At 37.8% G+C, this 16,919-nt stretch overlaps 1 protein-coding gene across 1 annotated transcript in view; it reads left to right on the top strand.

Annotated features, from left to right (window-relative positions):
- Positions 1-16,919, top strand: part of LEKR1 (leucine, glutamate and lysine rich 1) — a 169,509-nt gene that overhangs the window by 111,157 nt on the left and 41,433 nt on the right. The window contains exons 8-9 of the mRNA XM_008706784.2: positions 7,798-7,875; positions 8,229-8,432. Coding sequence (XP_008705006.1) covers positions 7,798-7,875; positions 8,229-8,432 — 282 coding nt within the window. The remainder of the gene's footprint in view (positions 1-7,797; positions 7,876-8,228; positions 8,433-16,919) is intronic.

Below are 16,919 nucleotides of genomic sequence, written 5' to 3'. Positions count from 1 at the left end.
TTTCAAAAATTACCTTATGGTATAAATATCATACATCTATAATTATAACACTAAAATAGAATTTGTGTAATCTTTGAAAAATATATATATATATATATTTTTTTTTACTTTGTGGTATGTTATCTGGTAGCTCTGGTTTTCAGTTCCTATATTTTGGAAGAATGAACCTCATAAGAAATATAAATATTTAGAATGCTTAGCAACCAAATGTTGTGTTGACTATGGACTACTCCTAAGAACAATGTGCTTAATAAAATTCTTAACAGCACAAGGAAGAACAAATCCCAGATATTCCCTACCAAATTAACGTATACTTGAATTATTTGTAGCAAAATAATTTGTCTTTGTAAAACAAAAGACTGTGGTTTATAGTACAGTAAATACAATAATTCAGCCATCTGTGTATGATGGCTGAGGTTGAAGGAATGAGTGGACAGGGGGTTCTTGGATGACTCACTGGGCCCAGGAAGTGACTTTCTGGATGAGAACAAGCATGAAAGACAGAAGCAAGATGATGATTGCCCCCCACCCTAGAAAAAACCATTGTTGCCCACCCTCTAGTACCATTAGGGAGGGCTTTGGCCATATGGACGTCTCATGTGGAGGGCAACCTAATCAGGCCATGGCTGTTGTGTGACTTTGGCTTCTTATATCTCAATAAGTGACAAAGGCACATTCCTGAAATAGAGGAGTAGAGCTAGTACCTGACTAAACTAAAAGGGAATTTGTGGACCCACCAAGACTTAGCATATGGAGTGGAGTCTTGGCAAGTTAGGAGAGAGGCTAACCACAGAAATAAGCATACTGAGGAAAAGGAGTAAAGCTCATTGGTTGCGACATGAATTGATTTTCACTTGATAAATTGACACAGAATTTTCTATATATACAAGGAACATTCCCATTTAATATTAACGTGCTTTGTGGTATTTTTTTATTAATTATATTTTTAACATTATTTATAATGTAAATGTTGAAAAATGACAAGAGTCAGAATAGATTGGAGAAATGTCATTAATGGAGGAAATCACTATACAATTGCAGGTACACTGATGCTTTTGTTTCAATTTATAAAACTGGTGCTTCCTGCCCTTTATAAGAACTTCTTAAAATTAGAAAATGGGCTGACTATCCATTTTTAGAAAACTGAGTTATGAAAGAACTACCAAGTCCCTTGTGATTAAGAGATGGTACCACATCCAAACGGAACCATCCCAGAGACAGGAAGGGCCTGTTTTTCTGGTGTCTCCTTAGAAATGAAGAAAAAAATGTCCCAGAAGCCATCAGACATCCCTCTCTTTACATCTCTGGCTGGAATCCTTTACATACCCTCTCCTAAATGTATCACTGGCAAAAGGGGAACAAGATTACCACAATTAGTTTAGACCAAGCAGGATTTATTCTGAAAGCAGATGATAATGCGGCTCTCATGGCCGGGAAGAAAGCTGTAGTGCATGGCTAGAAGGTAGCCGGTAATGCTTGCTAACATGGTAGAGCATTCATGATGCTTTGAAAAGTTATGACATGAGGAAGGCCAGTTGAACTTGATGACCAAGTTCAAGACACAAGGAAGGCCAGTTGTAGTGGACAGAAGAGCATTACCCAAAGATTTTCATATCCTAATCCTAACCTGGAATCTGTGAGTATATTACTCTATGTGACAAAAGGAACTTTACACATGTGATTAAGGATTTTGAGAGAGGGAGATTATCCTGGATTATTCAGGCAGGCCTGATGTAGTTGCAGAGATACATATAAGAGGAAAACAAGAGGGTCAGAGTCACAGAAGTAGTTGTGAAGGTGGAAGCAATGTTTGGAATATTGTGATTTGAAGATAGAAGAAGGGGGCACAAGCCAAGAAATGCCAGTGGTCTCTAGAAGCTAGAAAAGGCAAGGAAACATTTTCACCTGGAACCACCAGAAGGAATACAGCCCTTGTGATATCTTGATTTTAGGACTTCTTACCTTAGAACTGTAAACTAATAAGTTTGTGTTGTTTTAAACCACGAAGGTAATGGTAATTTGTTACAGCAGCAACAAGAAATTAATAACCCAGTGTGTTCAGAGCCTAGTGAGGATTTATGTGGAGGGGAATGGGAAACTATTAGAGGGATGTTTGGCAAGAGAGTGAAGTGATCTGATTTGTTTTAAAGGGTCAGCATGGCAGCTACCTGGAAAATGGACTGGAATGGGAGTACAAGAGCCATCAGGGAGACCAGGTGGGAGGGCATGAGTTCATGCAAGTGAGCAGTGACTGGTTGAGTATAAGGCTGTAGTGTGGAGATGGGGAGAAATATGTGTCAGTTCAATCTGACAGGATTTATTGGTGGAGTGGATGTGACTGGGGAGCAAGAGGATTGGAAAGGAAAGAATAAAAGATGGGATTTGGGGATTTTCAGCCATCAGGGTAGACAGTTGAGAGGCAGTGGAGTAGGGTGACAAGGAGCCTCGACTCTGGATCCAGACTGTTTCCAGCACTAGTGTTTAGTAGTTCTATCACCTTGGGTGTGGTACTAATCTCTCTAGTCCCATTTTCTCAACTGTAAGAAGGAAATAAAGGCTACCTTATCATTATTGTGTTGATGTCATTGATTAAAGTGAGAAAATCATAAAAGAGATAGATATGGGGTGAGGGAAATAAAACAACTATGCTTTTGATGTATTAGATTTGGAATGCCTTTTGGACAGCAAGGTGGAGGTATCAAGGAGACAGTTTGAAGATGGTTATTTCAGATGAAGCAGTGGAATGGTACGGAAACTTGCCTTTTTTTTTTTTTAAGATTTTATTTATCTGAGAGAGAGAGAGGGAGGGAGAGCACAAGCAGGGGAAGGGGCAGAGAGAGAAGCAGACTCCCTGCTGAGCAGGGAGCCAGACATGAGGCTCCATCCCAGGACTCGGGGATCATGGCCTGAGCCGAAGGCAGACGCTTAACTAACTGAGCCACCCAGGCACCCCAAAATTGCCTTTTTTTTTTAAATATTTTATTTATTTATTTGACAGAGAGGCAGCGAGAGAGGGAACATAAGCAGGGCGAGTGGGAGAGGGAGAAGCAGGCTTCCTGCCGAGTGGGGAGCCGGATGCGGGGCTGGATCCCAGGACGCTGGGATCATGACCAGAGCCGAAGGCAGACACTTAACGACTGAGCCACCAAGGCGCCCCAAAACTTGCCTTTCAAATCAAGAAAAATATCCAATTATTTCACTTCATTTCCTTTATGTTAGTTAGCAGGGGCCTTTCTGAAGGCTTATTCCAAGCAGTTGAAGAGAAAGGATTAACACCATTTGCTGAGAGTAAGGAAGGAAGGAAATGTTGAAAGAGTTGTAGGCTTTCTTTCTATTCCCTCCAGTTCCTCCTCTCCCCATCCTAATGAAGGCGAAGATACCAATCGTGTCATGAAGGGTGAACCATAGAAAGAGTGGCTTAACTGGCGTGGTGGTGGGAGTTGACCATGGTGACTGGAGTCCTTGGGAGGGTAGGCTCTCTAGATCAATTGTCCATATAGTTAGCAAAATAACCACTCAAAGTTTTGAAGTTCTACTGTCCCCGCCTCTGGATTTGAAAAGTTCTATATGAGTCTGAACATAGAGTGAATGTCATGGTGGAGATACTGTACCTCAAAGCATTTTTAAAAGTTTTTAATTCCAGTTAATTAATTTACAGTGTTACATTAGTTACATTGATTCAACAATTCTATACACGACCTTGTGCTCAAAGCATTTTCTATTTTTATTCTTTATTTTTATTATTTATTATTATTATTATTTTTTTTTTTAGGGAGAGAGAGAAAGCATGCAAGCGGGTTGGGGGTGAGGGGTAGAGGGAGAGGGAGAGAGAATCTTAGGCACACTGAGTGTGGAGCCCGATGCAGGGCTCAGTCTCACGACCCTGAGGTTATGACCCCAGCTGAAATCAAGAGTCCAATGCTTAACCGACTAAGCCATCCAGGTGCCCCTCAAAGCAATTTTTAAAGTAACATTTTTGTTTGATTTCAAAGTAAATATATAAAACTCGGAAAATACGGGAATATGCAAAAAAGAACATCATAGTTGTATTTTGATAAATCCTTATAGTCCTTTTTCTAAGAACTTTTTCTTAAAGTCTTCTTTTTCTAAGTAATGTATATTTTTTTATGTTTTCACTTAGTGATAAATATATCATGTAATGACATCTTCCATGTCATTACATGATACATTTATAGATAACTATTAAATGGCTATGTAGTATTTCAATCTGTAGATGAATCATAACTTATTTACTAAGCTTTTGGTTTGTTAGAATTTCTAAATTTTTCACTTTTATAAGTAAGGTACTTTGAAATTCATATAGATAAATCTTTCTACTCACACACAAGTATTTCCTTTGGATAATTTTTGCTAGAATCAAATAATTTTAAATACATAATGACTCTTGCCTTCCAATAAGACTATACTGATTTATAATCTCACCAGTGCTTGTAAATACCCATTTCTCCACTTCCTAACTAATAGTGTATAGGGTATAATAACTTAAAAAAAAAAAACCCAAAAACTAGTTTTATTGATGAAACACTGTACTCTTGCATAGTTGACTCTGAATTCTTTCTTTTGTGACTCACCTGAGCATAACATTTGCCCACTTTTCTAATAGTCTGTCAATCTTTTCCTTATTCTTTTTTCTGTTGTTTTATTCAGAAATAACTTAAAACTTACAAGAAGTTGTAAACATAATGATAGTACAAAGAGCACCCAAATAGCCTTTACCCAGATTCACATTTTAACCCATTTGCTTTCTCCCTCATCCTTTCCCTGGCCCCCTCCTTCTCTCCCCCCCCCCCCCCACACACTTTCCTTTCCTGACTCATTTGAGGATAAGTTACCTGCAACATGACCCTTTACCTTTAAATACTTTAGCCAGCCTTTTCTCAGGATGGTGATACTTTACATAAGCACAGCAATCTCTGTCGTAAGTTTACACACAGTATTTTAATCTACCATCCGTATTCTAATTTCGTTAGTTGGCCTTTATAGCATTTTCTCCTCTAGTACAGGAACAGGTAGAGTTAGCCTGTTGGGCAAGTCTTTTTACCTCCTAATTCTGGATATTTCCAGTCTATCTTTTTTTATGACATTGACATTTTTTGAAGAATACAGAACCCCTCAAACTTTTTTAAATAAAAATTTTCATTTTATATTGGTCCAGTGTTGATTGAATTAAGGGCGTGTACTCTTAGCCAGAAAACCATATAAGTGAGGATGTGGCCTTCTCAGGGTGTGGCCATCTGCCTGCCTTCATTTGGGGATGTTAATCTTGATCACTTAGTGAAGGTATTGCTCAGTTTTTTTCACGCCCTCGTTCCTGGGTTTTTTTGGTTCCTTTTCAACTAGTAAGCAGTCTATAAGAGACACTTTAAATACACTTTAAATGCTCTCCTTATCAAAATTTATCCCTCGTTATAGCATCCATTAATGATTTTTGCCTTATCTAAACTGTACCGCAGTGGTTGCTAAATGATGATTTTTCTGACTCCAGCCCTCCCTCCCCATTTATTAGCCCTCAGCATCCTACTTTAAGCAAGAACCTCACTTCTTCTCATTTATTTATTTATTATTGGTATGGACTGATGAACTCTTATTTTTTCAATGGTTTATAATTGATTACTGTACTGAATTGTTTTGATATATAAATTATCTAGGCTTAGCCAGTAGGAGCCTCTTCAAGTTGCCTCCCATGACATTGGAACTTGGTTTCCTCATCTTTTATAAGCACTTCCTCACCTTCTGACATAACGAGATATCTCAGATACACTTACTCTGCCCTAGCCTTCAAATCAGCCATTTCTCTGAGTACTCTTGGTTCCTTTGAATAGGAATGGCATTAGAGACCAAGATCTAGGCTCTAAGTACGCTCTTGTGCTGCTTGATTCTGCTGATGGTTTCATGGGTTTATATATATGTCAGACATATCAAAGTATACATGTACTTCATTGTATGTCAACATGATACCTTACTCTATTTTACAAAAAGCAGATAATAAAAGAAAGTAACATGTTTTATAAAGACATATTTTGCAAAAGAAAAAGTTAAGCTAAAATACAGTGTTCAAAGGTAAAACTTGGGTAATAAAACACTAAAGAAAATTAAAGTAATTATCATAAAATTCATGAAAATGGTTATTTTAGGGAGGAGGGAGTTGGCTGTGACTGGGGCGGGGGGACATGAAGCTTCTAGGGTAGCTGGTCAGGTTTTATGTTTTTACCTGGATGGTAGTTACAAGAGTTTTCTCCTTATAGTAATTCATTATATAATTGTTTTAAGCAATTTTTCTATAGCTTACAATTTTATTGTATTTTACAATAAAAATGGTTTTAAAAATAAATGACTGTTGTTCATGTTCATGATGCAAATAAATTATTACTTATCGGAAATTAAAGTCATGCTGCAAGTAGGGCAAACTCATTGACAATCTAACATATAGTTCATTGTATAGTTTATAAGCTATTTGAAGATACTTTCAGATAATGACTTACGAATAAGCAGTCTATACAATCTTAAACTGGAATATTACTCTTTCTTAATATATTAACTTTTTGAGTTTTGTTACAAAACCCAATTATATATAAAATCAAGACATATGTTTATTTCAGTTTTGAAATTTCCATTTGTTCATTTTAATGGTTTATTTTTCTGCTGAGATTTGTCATCTTTTCACTAATTAGAGTGGATTTTTTTTTTTTTGTTATGTCTTTAAGCAGAATTATAACTGCTCTTTGAAAAATCCTTGTCTGCAAATTTCAGTATCTGGGTCATCTCAGAGGCAGTCCCTATTAACTGTCATTTCTCTTGAGACTAGGTCATGCTTTTCTGTTCTTTCTTGTGTTGGGTAATTTTTATTATATTCTGGGCATTGTAAATGTTATGGAAATTCGGATTCTGTTGTATTTCTCCAAATACTATTGTTGGTGGGTGTGAGGGTGGTGCTGTTTAAGCACATAGTTAATTTGGTTGGCCTCAGACAGTAAACTCTCTCTAGGGCAACAGTTCAAATCTCTGTTTAATTCTTTTATCTTTAGCCTCCTTGGAGTCTGCCCTGTGGATGTATAGTTCAGGGCTCAGCCAGATGTGTGTGTAGGGTCTATATGCAGTATTGGGATTCCCACTCTTTGATTCTCCTATTTTGAGTCAGTCATCACTTTTTAGAACTATGGTTGACCCAAACACTGTGCTCTAGTTCTTTAGGCCAGACTGTTTTCTATCTGAAACATTAGTTCCCCTGCATGGGGCAGACTGGAGCCTCAGGTTTGAAATCATAAAAAACCAAAAACCAAAACAAACAAACAAAAAAGCTGACCCCATGCTGTCACCTCATTCCAAGTGTCAACTTACCTCCAGAATCTGCTTGTTTTTGTTCACTTTCCAATGCCTTCTAACAGAGTTTTTCTTTTTTTAATGTTCTCCAATGTTTAGACTTTTTACTTATATGCAGATCAGTCTGATAGGAGCCTACTTAGCCATTATAGAAGTGACTTGAAAGTTTATTTCTTTAAAGAAATGATAATATAAAGATGCTAAGAAATTTCTCCTAAGGATGAATAAAATAATGATACAGAAAAGCACATTGTTGGACTAACAGATTAGGTTATTTTTTGGCAGAGAAAAACCCCTCAACTTTGCATTTTTTAATTTCAAGGAGGTATGCATGTATAATCACAAATAGAATATAAAGATAAGTAATACAGGAAAAACATATTTTTAAAAAAGGAAAACATATATACTTGAACTATGTTGAAATAAAATATTTGAATTTCTTTTATATTATTTTAGGAATAAATCTAATGAAGCTGATGACTGTCAAAGAGAACTTAGAAAACTGAAGTTTGAATCCATTATTTCTGAGTCACGGTATACACTGCAAATTTCTAAATTAATATTTTTAGTCATTGAATTTGAAACCATACTTTAAGTAACATTTTATTTGAAATGTACTTAGCTTTTCTTATTGTATTATTTAAATATATAATACCTAATTCACATTTATAATATCTTGAAGTTCATTGATTTTGCCTCTGCCTAGGTGGGGGAAGTTTTAATATCACAAAACTATCCATTTTCTTAGTATTTTTAAAGTTTTTCTTTAAAGTTAAAATTATAGTCTTTAGTTTCAAATGAGATTTTCATGTATCTTTGATAAACATAAAAATACAGTGTCTAATTTGTATTGGTGTGTGTTTTTTTTAAATCCTGTTCCATTTTAGGCATACCAGATTGCTTAAAGAGAAAGAGGATTCTTTAATGGCTTGTCAACAAATATATAAAACTTTACAGGAAGAACTGACTGCAAAAGAAAAGCTAGAAGAAGACATAAGGAGAAGAATTAATCTTGCAGAAAATGAACTACAGATAACCAAAACTCTTCTGAATCAGACAAAGGAAGAGGTTGTAACACTGAAAAATGAAAGGTGCAGTCCACAATAATTTCTTCCAAAAATATTTTGTTTAAGTCAGTATTCCATATATATTTGAAATATCAAGGTCTTATGTATATTAATGACAGTGAAATCATGGCATTAAAGCCATATTTCACAAGAAAGGTCATCACATCCTATCACCTCATTTGACAGTAATTAAACGGAAACCCAAATTGGTTAAATGACATGCTTAAAGTCACATAGTTAGTGAAAGTAGAGATGGAATCCACATTACATTTGGTGTTAGATTTTTATTGAAAAGTATCAAAAAGAGCATGTGTGATCTTATACTACTGAATTTCACCTGCGCCAATAAGTGGTGGATTCTGTCATTTTCCAACAGAAAGACATCTTTTTGTACCACTTTTTCCTTTTATTAGTTCTTATTTTCTTCTCTGTTATTTATCAGCACCTCTTATTGAGGGCTTTCCACAAAGATACCTCTGGCATTTAGGTAGTAAAGGGAAACTAAAAAGCATGTTCATTTAGCCTTCCTAGATATTGTTGCTCAGTTAATTTGTCTTTAAATTAACCTATTTATACTTAATATCTCAAGCCTGCTTTCTTTCTTTTTGTTTTCATTTGCCTGGTATGTCTTTACTCATTCTTTTCAAGTACTTTAGTTTTAAATGCATGTCTGATATATAATGCACATTTTGGGCTTTTATTTTATTAGTTTTTATCAAATCTGGGAATCTTTAATGGGAGATATTATCCCATTTATTGATATAACTATTATATTCCAGAAGAACACAAGTTCCATAAAAGCATGAATTTTTGTCTTATATTATTCTCTGTGAACAGAACACAAAATTGGCTATTTGTTTTTCATTCTTCCTATAATTTTTTAGTTTATTTTTTAATTTTGTTAGTTTCATTTTATGAGTATTAGACCAGTTTCTAACTTAGAAGATTTATAAACTTTTTTTAGTTCTTTACAAGAGCAGCTATTTGTTCCCAGAGGAAAAGTCTGGGAGTGGGTAGAAAGCAGCTTAGAATTAAGATAATTGTCTTAGAACTTTCTCATCAACTCTTTGCCCTGGGTTATATCTGTCTCTACTCCGGGCTAGAAGGAGTTCTGTTCAGTTCACAGGGGACAAGTCTTATCTCTGGTCCATCCTGGGATAAGATGAACAACTGCAGTGCTGATTGCTAACCACCATTTCTTCCTGACTCAGTCATACCAGTAACCTGACTCTTGCAAAGATGGTATACCTTAGAGTTACATGAATGTTCATTCCACCCCACCACCTCTGCCATTTCACAACTACATAGTCACTCAGCCCATAGCATATTAGAAGCAGCAATTTCATAAGCAGGAAATTTGCAAGAACCAGGCTTACTAATAACAAGAAGGAATGGCAGCTGAAAGATTGGTCATGCATAAGAAGAAAAAAATATGTAAATCCAAACAAAAACATGAAAAGCATTGCAGTTTGACCCAATATGCAATAGAAACAGCCCTACACACATCAATAACTTTGAGTGTTCCTTTATTTATAACATGGGTAAATAATTAGTGGCCATGATGATGACCCTGAGTGAGAAAAATAAAAATCAGTTTTATACTCTACATAAAAAGTACAGAATCATATGTCCTAGGACACCATGAAATAAATAACTTTTTTTTCCAAATCTTCTGCTTATAACTTTGGTTATCTGAGTAATTTTCTTATATTCCTGTATTATCTAGAATACCCCACTTCTAATGATGTCAGATTAATTAGACTTAATTGCTTATCCATGAATGCCATCTTCTTTACAGTGGTCATTGAAAAGATCCTGTCTTTGCTCAGACATTTCTGGAACTCTTTTCTGAGGATTGACTTAAGTGCATATGTTTTACAATATTCTCTGTATGATGAATCTTTGCCCCTTAGGAATGAATTTGATTTTAAAATCAATCTCAGTAGGTTCAGTGAAAGCCAAGTCCAGTGAATATGGTAGGAAGTCAATCTGAGAAATACCGTGTGGGATCAAAAATAAATTGTATTTTTTTTCTGTGCTTAGTAAATTATTTCTTGCTGCAATTTGAAGAAGGCAGTCTTATGAGTGTTTTGAGGATTGATGGCATCATTAAAATAAATACAGAACTTTCGGAGGATTGCTTTGAAATACACACTCGCCTGGGTGTATGTGTTTTGCCACATTTTAAAGACATTTAGTATGGTTCTAATCTTACCTTCTGTTGTAAGTGCTGAATGAGAAGGATAATTTAAGTTTTCAGAGAATAGAGACGTCACTGAACTACCACCTTCCTTCTACTTCCCTCCTTTTTTTCTTTCATATCCTTCCCCTGTTTCCTTTGCTCTTTACAGTTTAATCTATCCAAAAGCAGGCATGGTATTACTTAGTCATTTGGTGGTGACTAAGTTTACTGTTTGCTACATAACAAATTAAAATGTGCTTATGGACCAGTAAGTTATCATACTATGATAGGAGTACTCGTAGACAACCCATTGTCCTTTTTGTCCTAGGCCACCTTCAAATTTTGTCTGCCGTGTCCTCTATAGTATCCTTAAAGTCTAGCACATATCCACTCAATAAATATTTGTTGAGTGAATGAATGACTTGCTTTGGGTAATTCAGTCGGTTGGCAATTATTTGAGCAGCATTTACTATATGCCAGCTGCTCTGTACCCTGGGGCTGTAATAGTGAATCGGAAACATCCCTGTCTTCAAGAATCTTACATTCTAATGAGACACATAGTTTAAAAAGATAAATAAAAGTGAAGAGCTAACTAGAATAATTATAGATTGTGATAATGGATATAAAATAAGTAAAAGGGTATTGTAGCAGAGACTGATAGAAAGGGGGCCTTGATTTGGTAAGAGCAGTCATAAAAAATGACTTTCAAAGTGATACATAAAGGAAGATGAGTAAAAGTAACCGGGCCAAAAGCCAAGAAGAGCTTTACAAGCAAAAAGCAAGCTTGGTGAGTTCTCAGAAATGGCAGTATGACTAGAGGCCTAGCAAGCGTGCGTGAGGAAGGTGAGGACCAAACCATGCAGCATGTCCCAGGCCTTTGGGAGTTGGGTATTATATACAGTGCAATGAAAAGAAACCATTAAAGAGGAGTGACGCTGTGGAAAGATCATTCTGATGCTCAGTGGAGAAGGTATGGCAGTGGGCAGCAGGAACAACTCAGGTCATTTACTGTTTTGATATTAATGAAAGGACTTTATGTATGGTTAAGCCTAACAGACACGAGAAAAATGAAAATCTTCGGCTCCCTCCCCCTGCCAGCTTGTGCTGGGATATTTAAATGTCTGTACCAAGTGGGTAGTGGCGAAATAGCCAGAGTTTACTCCATTTTGAGCCAAAAGGGATATATAAAAGCCAAGTTAGGGGCACCTGGATGGCTCAGTCATTTAAGCATTTGACTCTTGATTTTGGCTCAGGGTCATGATCTCAGGGTCATGGGATGGAGCCCCTCATTGCATCAGGCTCCATGCTCAGTGGGGAGTCTTCTTTCCCTCCCCCTCTGCCCCTCTCCCCATGCACTCTCATTCTCTCTCTCTCTCTCTCTCTCTCTCTCTCTCTCTCAAATAAATAAATAAATAAATAAATCTTAAAAAAATAAAAAAGAAAGCCAAGTTAAAAGGATATCTTGAAGAATAATGACCTTTTGAAAGCTTTTGAAACTCTGTCCAAACCTACCTTGAAACTTGTTTATAAGCCGATCAAAGATTCTTCTTTCTCTTTAAGCAATCTGGTATGCCAAAAATGGAACAGGATAAAAAAAAAAAACTACCAAGAGACATTAGACACTATATTTTTATGTTTATCAAAGATATATGAAAATCTCATTTGAAACTAAAGACTATAATTCTAACTTTAAAGAAAAATTTAAAAATACTAAGAAAATGAATAGTTCTGTGATATTAAAACTTCCCCCATCTAGGCAAAGGCAAAATCAATGAACAACTTCAAGATATTATAAATATGAATTAGGTATTATATATGTAAATAATATAAGTCTTCCTTTGACTGCTGGGGCTACCTGTTAACCTGCCCCCTTTCTGTCTCTGGTTCTTTCCTATCCCCTCCTGACAGCAGACATTCCTTAAGGTTAGTGCATGGTCTTGGCTTTCCTCTCTCCTCTTTCTTCTCTTTAGTAGTAAACTGTCTCAACTGAGCAAGTTTCTCTGTAAAGCTTTACTTTGAAGTGCCATTGGGACCTCTAAACAGAGGTGTCCCTAAGCAGTTGGAGATGTGAAAAGTCCCTCCAAAGAAGAAGTGAGGCTCAGCAAAAACTTTTAAAATTTAAGCCCCCTGTTAGCACTCTTCCCTTTGTAAATCTTGCTACTCTCACCTAAAATTTTTAAAGCCTAGGGGCACCTGGGTAGCTCGTTTTGTTGAGTGTCTGTCTTCGGCTCAGGTCGTGATCCCAGGGTCCTGGGATCGAGCCCTGCATCTGGCTCCCTTCTCAGCTGGGAGTCTGCTTCTCCTCTCCCTCTCCCCCTCCCCATGCTGTCTCTCTCTCTCTCTCTCTCTCTCTCTCTCTCTCTCATGCTCTCTCTCAAATAAATAAATAAAATTGTAAACAAAAAAAAACCTTTTAAAATAGAGATACTGATAGCACTGACAGAGATTCTTGTTCCGTAGCACTGGGTGCTGCCTGGAAATCTTCCACCCAGCAGTGTCCCAAACACTGTCATGGAAGGACTTGCAATCAACCAGGCTGCCAGATGTGCTCTCCAAAGGCCAAAGCCCAAGTTGCTCCCAGTGACAGCGTGTGCTTCCGTAAGCTCAGGCAATCTCATGTGCACGCCACCCTTCCCTCACCTCTCCTGATACAGAACCCCTGCCCAAGCTCCACTGGGACCATTATGAGAAAGGTGCAATTTAAATGCTATGTGACTTCAGAAGAGGAGAAAAGGAAGATGTAAAAAGCCAAAACTAGGGAAAAAAACTGGTAGAACTGAATTTGGGGCAGGAAAGGAGTTGGTGACTAGGAGATAGTTGAAGTATTAGGACAAATCTATTTAATCCTACATTGCTCTCTCCCCCACACTCAGGAAGCTCTATTAGGAGAAGAGGCTCCAGTAGAAGGAGGAAAAGTAGGCCTTTCGAGATCACAGAGGCTGGGGGTAGAGGTCTGGCCAGCTTGGTCACAGACACACTGAGGCTGGAGAGAGAGGTCTCCTCTGTGGATGAGGAAAGATGCAGTAAGGCAGTGGACAGCGCCAGAGAAAAGTGCAGCTGTTTTCTCAATTCTATACTAAGAGCTTTCTGCGCTCCTGCTTCTGGGCTATAAGGTCTAGTCAGTCAGTGCCAGAACTCTGCCCAAAACTGTGAATTTGGGACAGCGCTTCAGGCCTATAGTGGATTAAATAGGGTTCTGTGGGCTGGCCTGCAGGCCTAATTCCATTTTTATAGAAAATTATTTCTGTGGTAAAATGTGTTTGGAATTCCCTATAACCAACTTCCAAATAACGTTTTATAAGGACATATGTGTTTAAGCTTGGAGACTGCCCACATATAGCACTTAGAGAAATTTATGCACTGACATGTGGGCTACGACCATAGTGCCGAAACACGCAGCTGTCTGTAACAGCTCTCATACACTATGCGTTCCCAAGAGCTGTATTAGCACCATTTTGGTAAATTCCGAGAAGAAATATAGGAAAATACTTATTCGCCTGACTTGCCAATAACAGGATGGGATTAGTGAAGAGCATTGTTGGAGGAAAAGTTTAGTTGTAACCGAAGTTACGTGCAAGTTGCTTACGTATAATTTCTTCTGTGAAATAAATAATATACGTCTGTATCTCTTTGTCTAACTTATTTTTTTAAGATTGATTGATTGATTGATTTACTTGAGAGAGAGAGAAAAAGAGAGCACGAGAAGGCGCACAAGCCGGGAAGAGGCAGAGGGAGGGAGAAGCAGTCTCCCTGCTGAGCAAGGAGCCCGATGCAGGGATGCAGGGCTAACCGACCGAGCCACCCAGCTGCCCCTGGAAGTGCTCCCTGTCCCTCCAGAAGGATATCTTAGGCTCTAAGGAAGGGTTTTATTCACCCTCCCCCACACATGTAACTTTAACTTCTTTTCAATTCTCAGGTCCTCTTCTTTCCCTTTGTTTCTGGTTTTTGTTTGTTTGTTTGTTTGTTTTTAATTGAAAGCTACAAACCCTCACCCCAGAAGAATATATACAAAATCTGGCAAATTTTTTTAGGAGGTTCAGGGAGTTTCCTGCTTTTCTATTATGTGACATGACCCCATAATTAAACAAGCGTGCTTCCTCTTGCTCTCTCCCTTCTCTCCCTTTGCCCCCACCCCACCTCTGTCTTTCTCCCTCTCAAACTTCCTCACACACAATCCATAGCTATCACAGTTGTGGGGAGCCCTCCAAGGTCTTCTGTGATCATGTCCTGAATGAGATGCTTCCTTCTGTGGCACTCAGTGGCAGGAGTAAGGGATCTGAAAACCAATCCGGACTCTGCTGTCCTAGCCACATGCCACAGGGGAAGGAGCTCAGTTTTCTTGCATAAGTATGCCATTCCCTTCTCCTCTTACCAACCCTTCTGTCTCTAGGTCTGACCCCACCCCGAGGGAATATCGTTTCTAATTTACCAACCCAGAGGGGAATTCATGTCCAAATTTGCCCAAAGGCACTGGTTAGCAGAGCTGGGGCCTTCACCTGTGAAGCAGGTCATTTTCCACATTTTCTACATAACGAAAGAGGTTAAGCAAGGCTAAACCTCTCACTCAGGGTCACGTAACTGGCAAAGACAGAAATCAAGCTCTGCTGGGTCTAACCTCATTACACGTTCCCTCCGTTACATTCCCTCCACTGTAGTTCACATAGTTGCCTCAGCATCTGTCTTGAAGGGCTGTTCTGCCAGCTCCTCTCTGTGTGACTTCTTTCTCAACCATGTTATAACACTGAGCCTTCAGGGGACTCCCAGCCCTGAGGAAAGCAGGAGAATCCAGAGTGCTCCCCTTTGTATCTCCTTTTCCTTTTTTTTTTTTTTTTTTAAGATTTTATTTATTTATTTGACAGAGAGAGAGACAGCCAGCGAGAGAGGGAACACAAGCAGGGGGAGTGGGAGAGGAAGAAGCAGGCTCATAGCGGAAGAGCCTGATGTGGGGCTCGATCCCACAACGCCGGGATCACGCCCTGAGCCGAAGGCAGATGCTCAATCACTGTGCCACCCAGGCGCCCCATGTATCTCCTCTTCCTGCCCCCTCACTTTCTTACCCCACCTCTCTACTCTTTCAGGATTCCTCCATTCACTCAATAAATATAAGATGGTGACTTTTGTCTTCTGTTCCCTAGTATCTTGGCAAAATCAGAAGTGGAGCTGTATCTTGAGAATGAAAATAGAATGAAATAACATTTCACAAGACAGTCTAGAAGAAGAGAAGCTTAGTGTTTAGTTCCTTTAATGAGGCTTATCATATTTTCATGAAGGTTAAAAAAATGAGAAGTGTAGACTATAAAAAAGGATTCAGAAGTAGTGTATAAAGGGTCTGTTACCTCTGTTACAATAAAGGTACTGTGGCTTAAGTATTTAAAAAAATGGACTTTAGAGTTAGGCAAATAGGTTAAATCTCAACTTGACCAGTATTAAATTTGGACAACTTAGCCACTTTAAGGCTCATTTTCCTCATCTGTAAAATGGGGACAGTAGTAATAGCTATCTTCTTATGAAGACTAAAGCATCCAGTATTGTGCCTGGTAGGTTTAAGTGCTCGGAAAATGTATGTTTAAAGCATCATATCTTATTAATGTTTATACCCTGCACTGGTGATGTATCTATTTATTAAATGTGTATTGAATGCAATATTATCTGCTTTACTCTTCAAGTTGTAAAGATTGGTCTGTGGAGTGATTCAGTTGGAATGCTATCCTATTAGTTGAAAGCGTCATGAAACAAAATGTTTTAAGTAACATCATTCTAAAATAACAAACCTTATCTTTCCCCCCCCCCAAGACTCATCTCTTTCTCTGATTTCCTATCTATCAACAGCTCTCAAAACAAGAGGCTTGCCAAACTTCTTAGGATACCACAGAGTTAACTGCTTTTAACTAAGGCAAGAGTTGTGGCAAAATCAAAATTTCCTCTTTGATTGACAATGTGAAGACATCTCTAAAAGAACAACTTGTGAAATAGAATTTAAAGCTGTCGTTTGGCATTATGGTTTGACATTTGTTTGCAGTTACGTTTTTAACTACAATTAAGGGAATCTAGATTTCTGCACGTATATAAGAAATGAGATTCTCATTTTCTTTTGGGTCTAAGAATGTAAAAGTTAAAATTTTAAAAATAAATACTCTTAATTGCGAGAGATCCTAATTTGCCTATTGTGCCAACTCCAGAAATGTTATTTTTAAACAATATTTCATGAAATTGCAGAGTAGAGTGCTGCAGCTAGCCACACCTCCCTCTCAAATATAAAAAGCAAAGGCAGCATAACACTGCAGAAAGCTCGAGGCTGTGAGGAGCTTGAGCCAGCATTGCTCCTGAAT

The sequence above is a fragment of the Ursus maritimus genome, unplaced genomic scaffold (genome assembly GCF_017311325.1).
Source record: "Ursus maritimus isolate PB19 unplaced genomic scaffold, ASM1731132v1 scaffold_20, whole genome shotgun sequence".
NCBI lineage: Eukaryota > Metazoa > Chordata > Mammalia > Carnivora > Ursidae > Ursus > Ursus maritimus.
The sequence above is the reverse complement of the archived record's forward strand: the minus strand, read 5'-3'. Positions and strand labels throughout refer to the sequence as shown.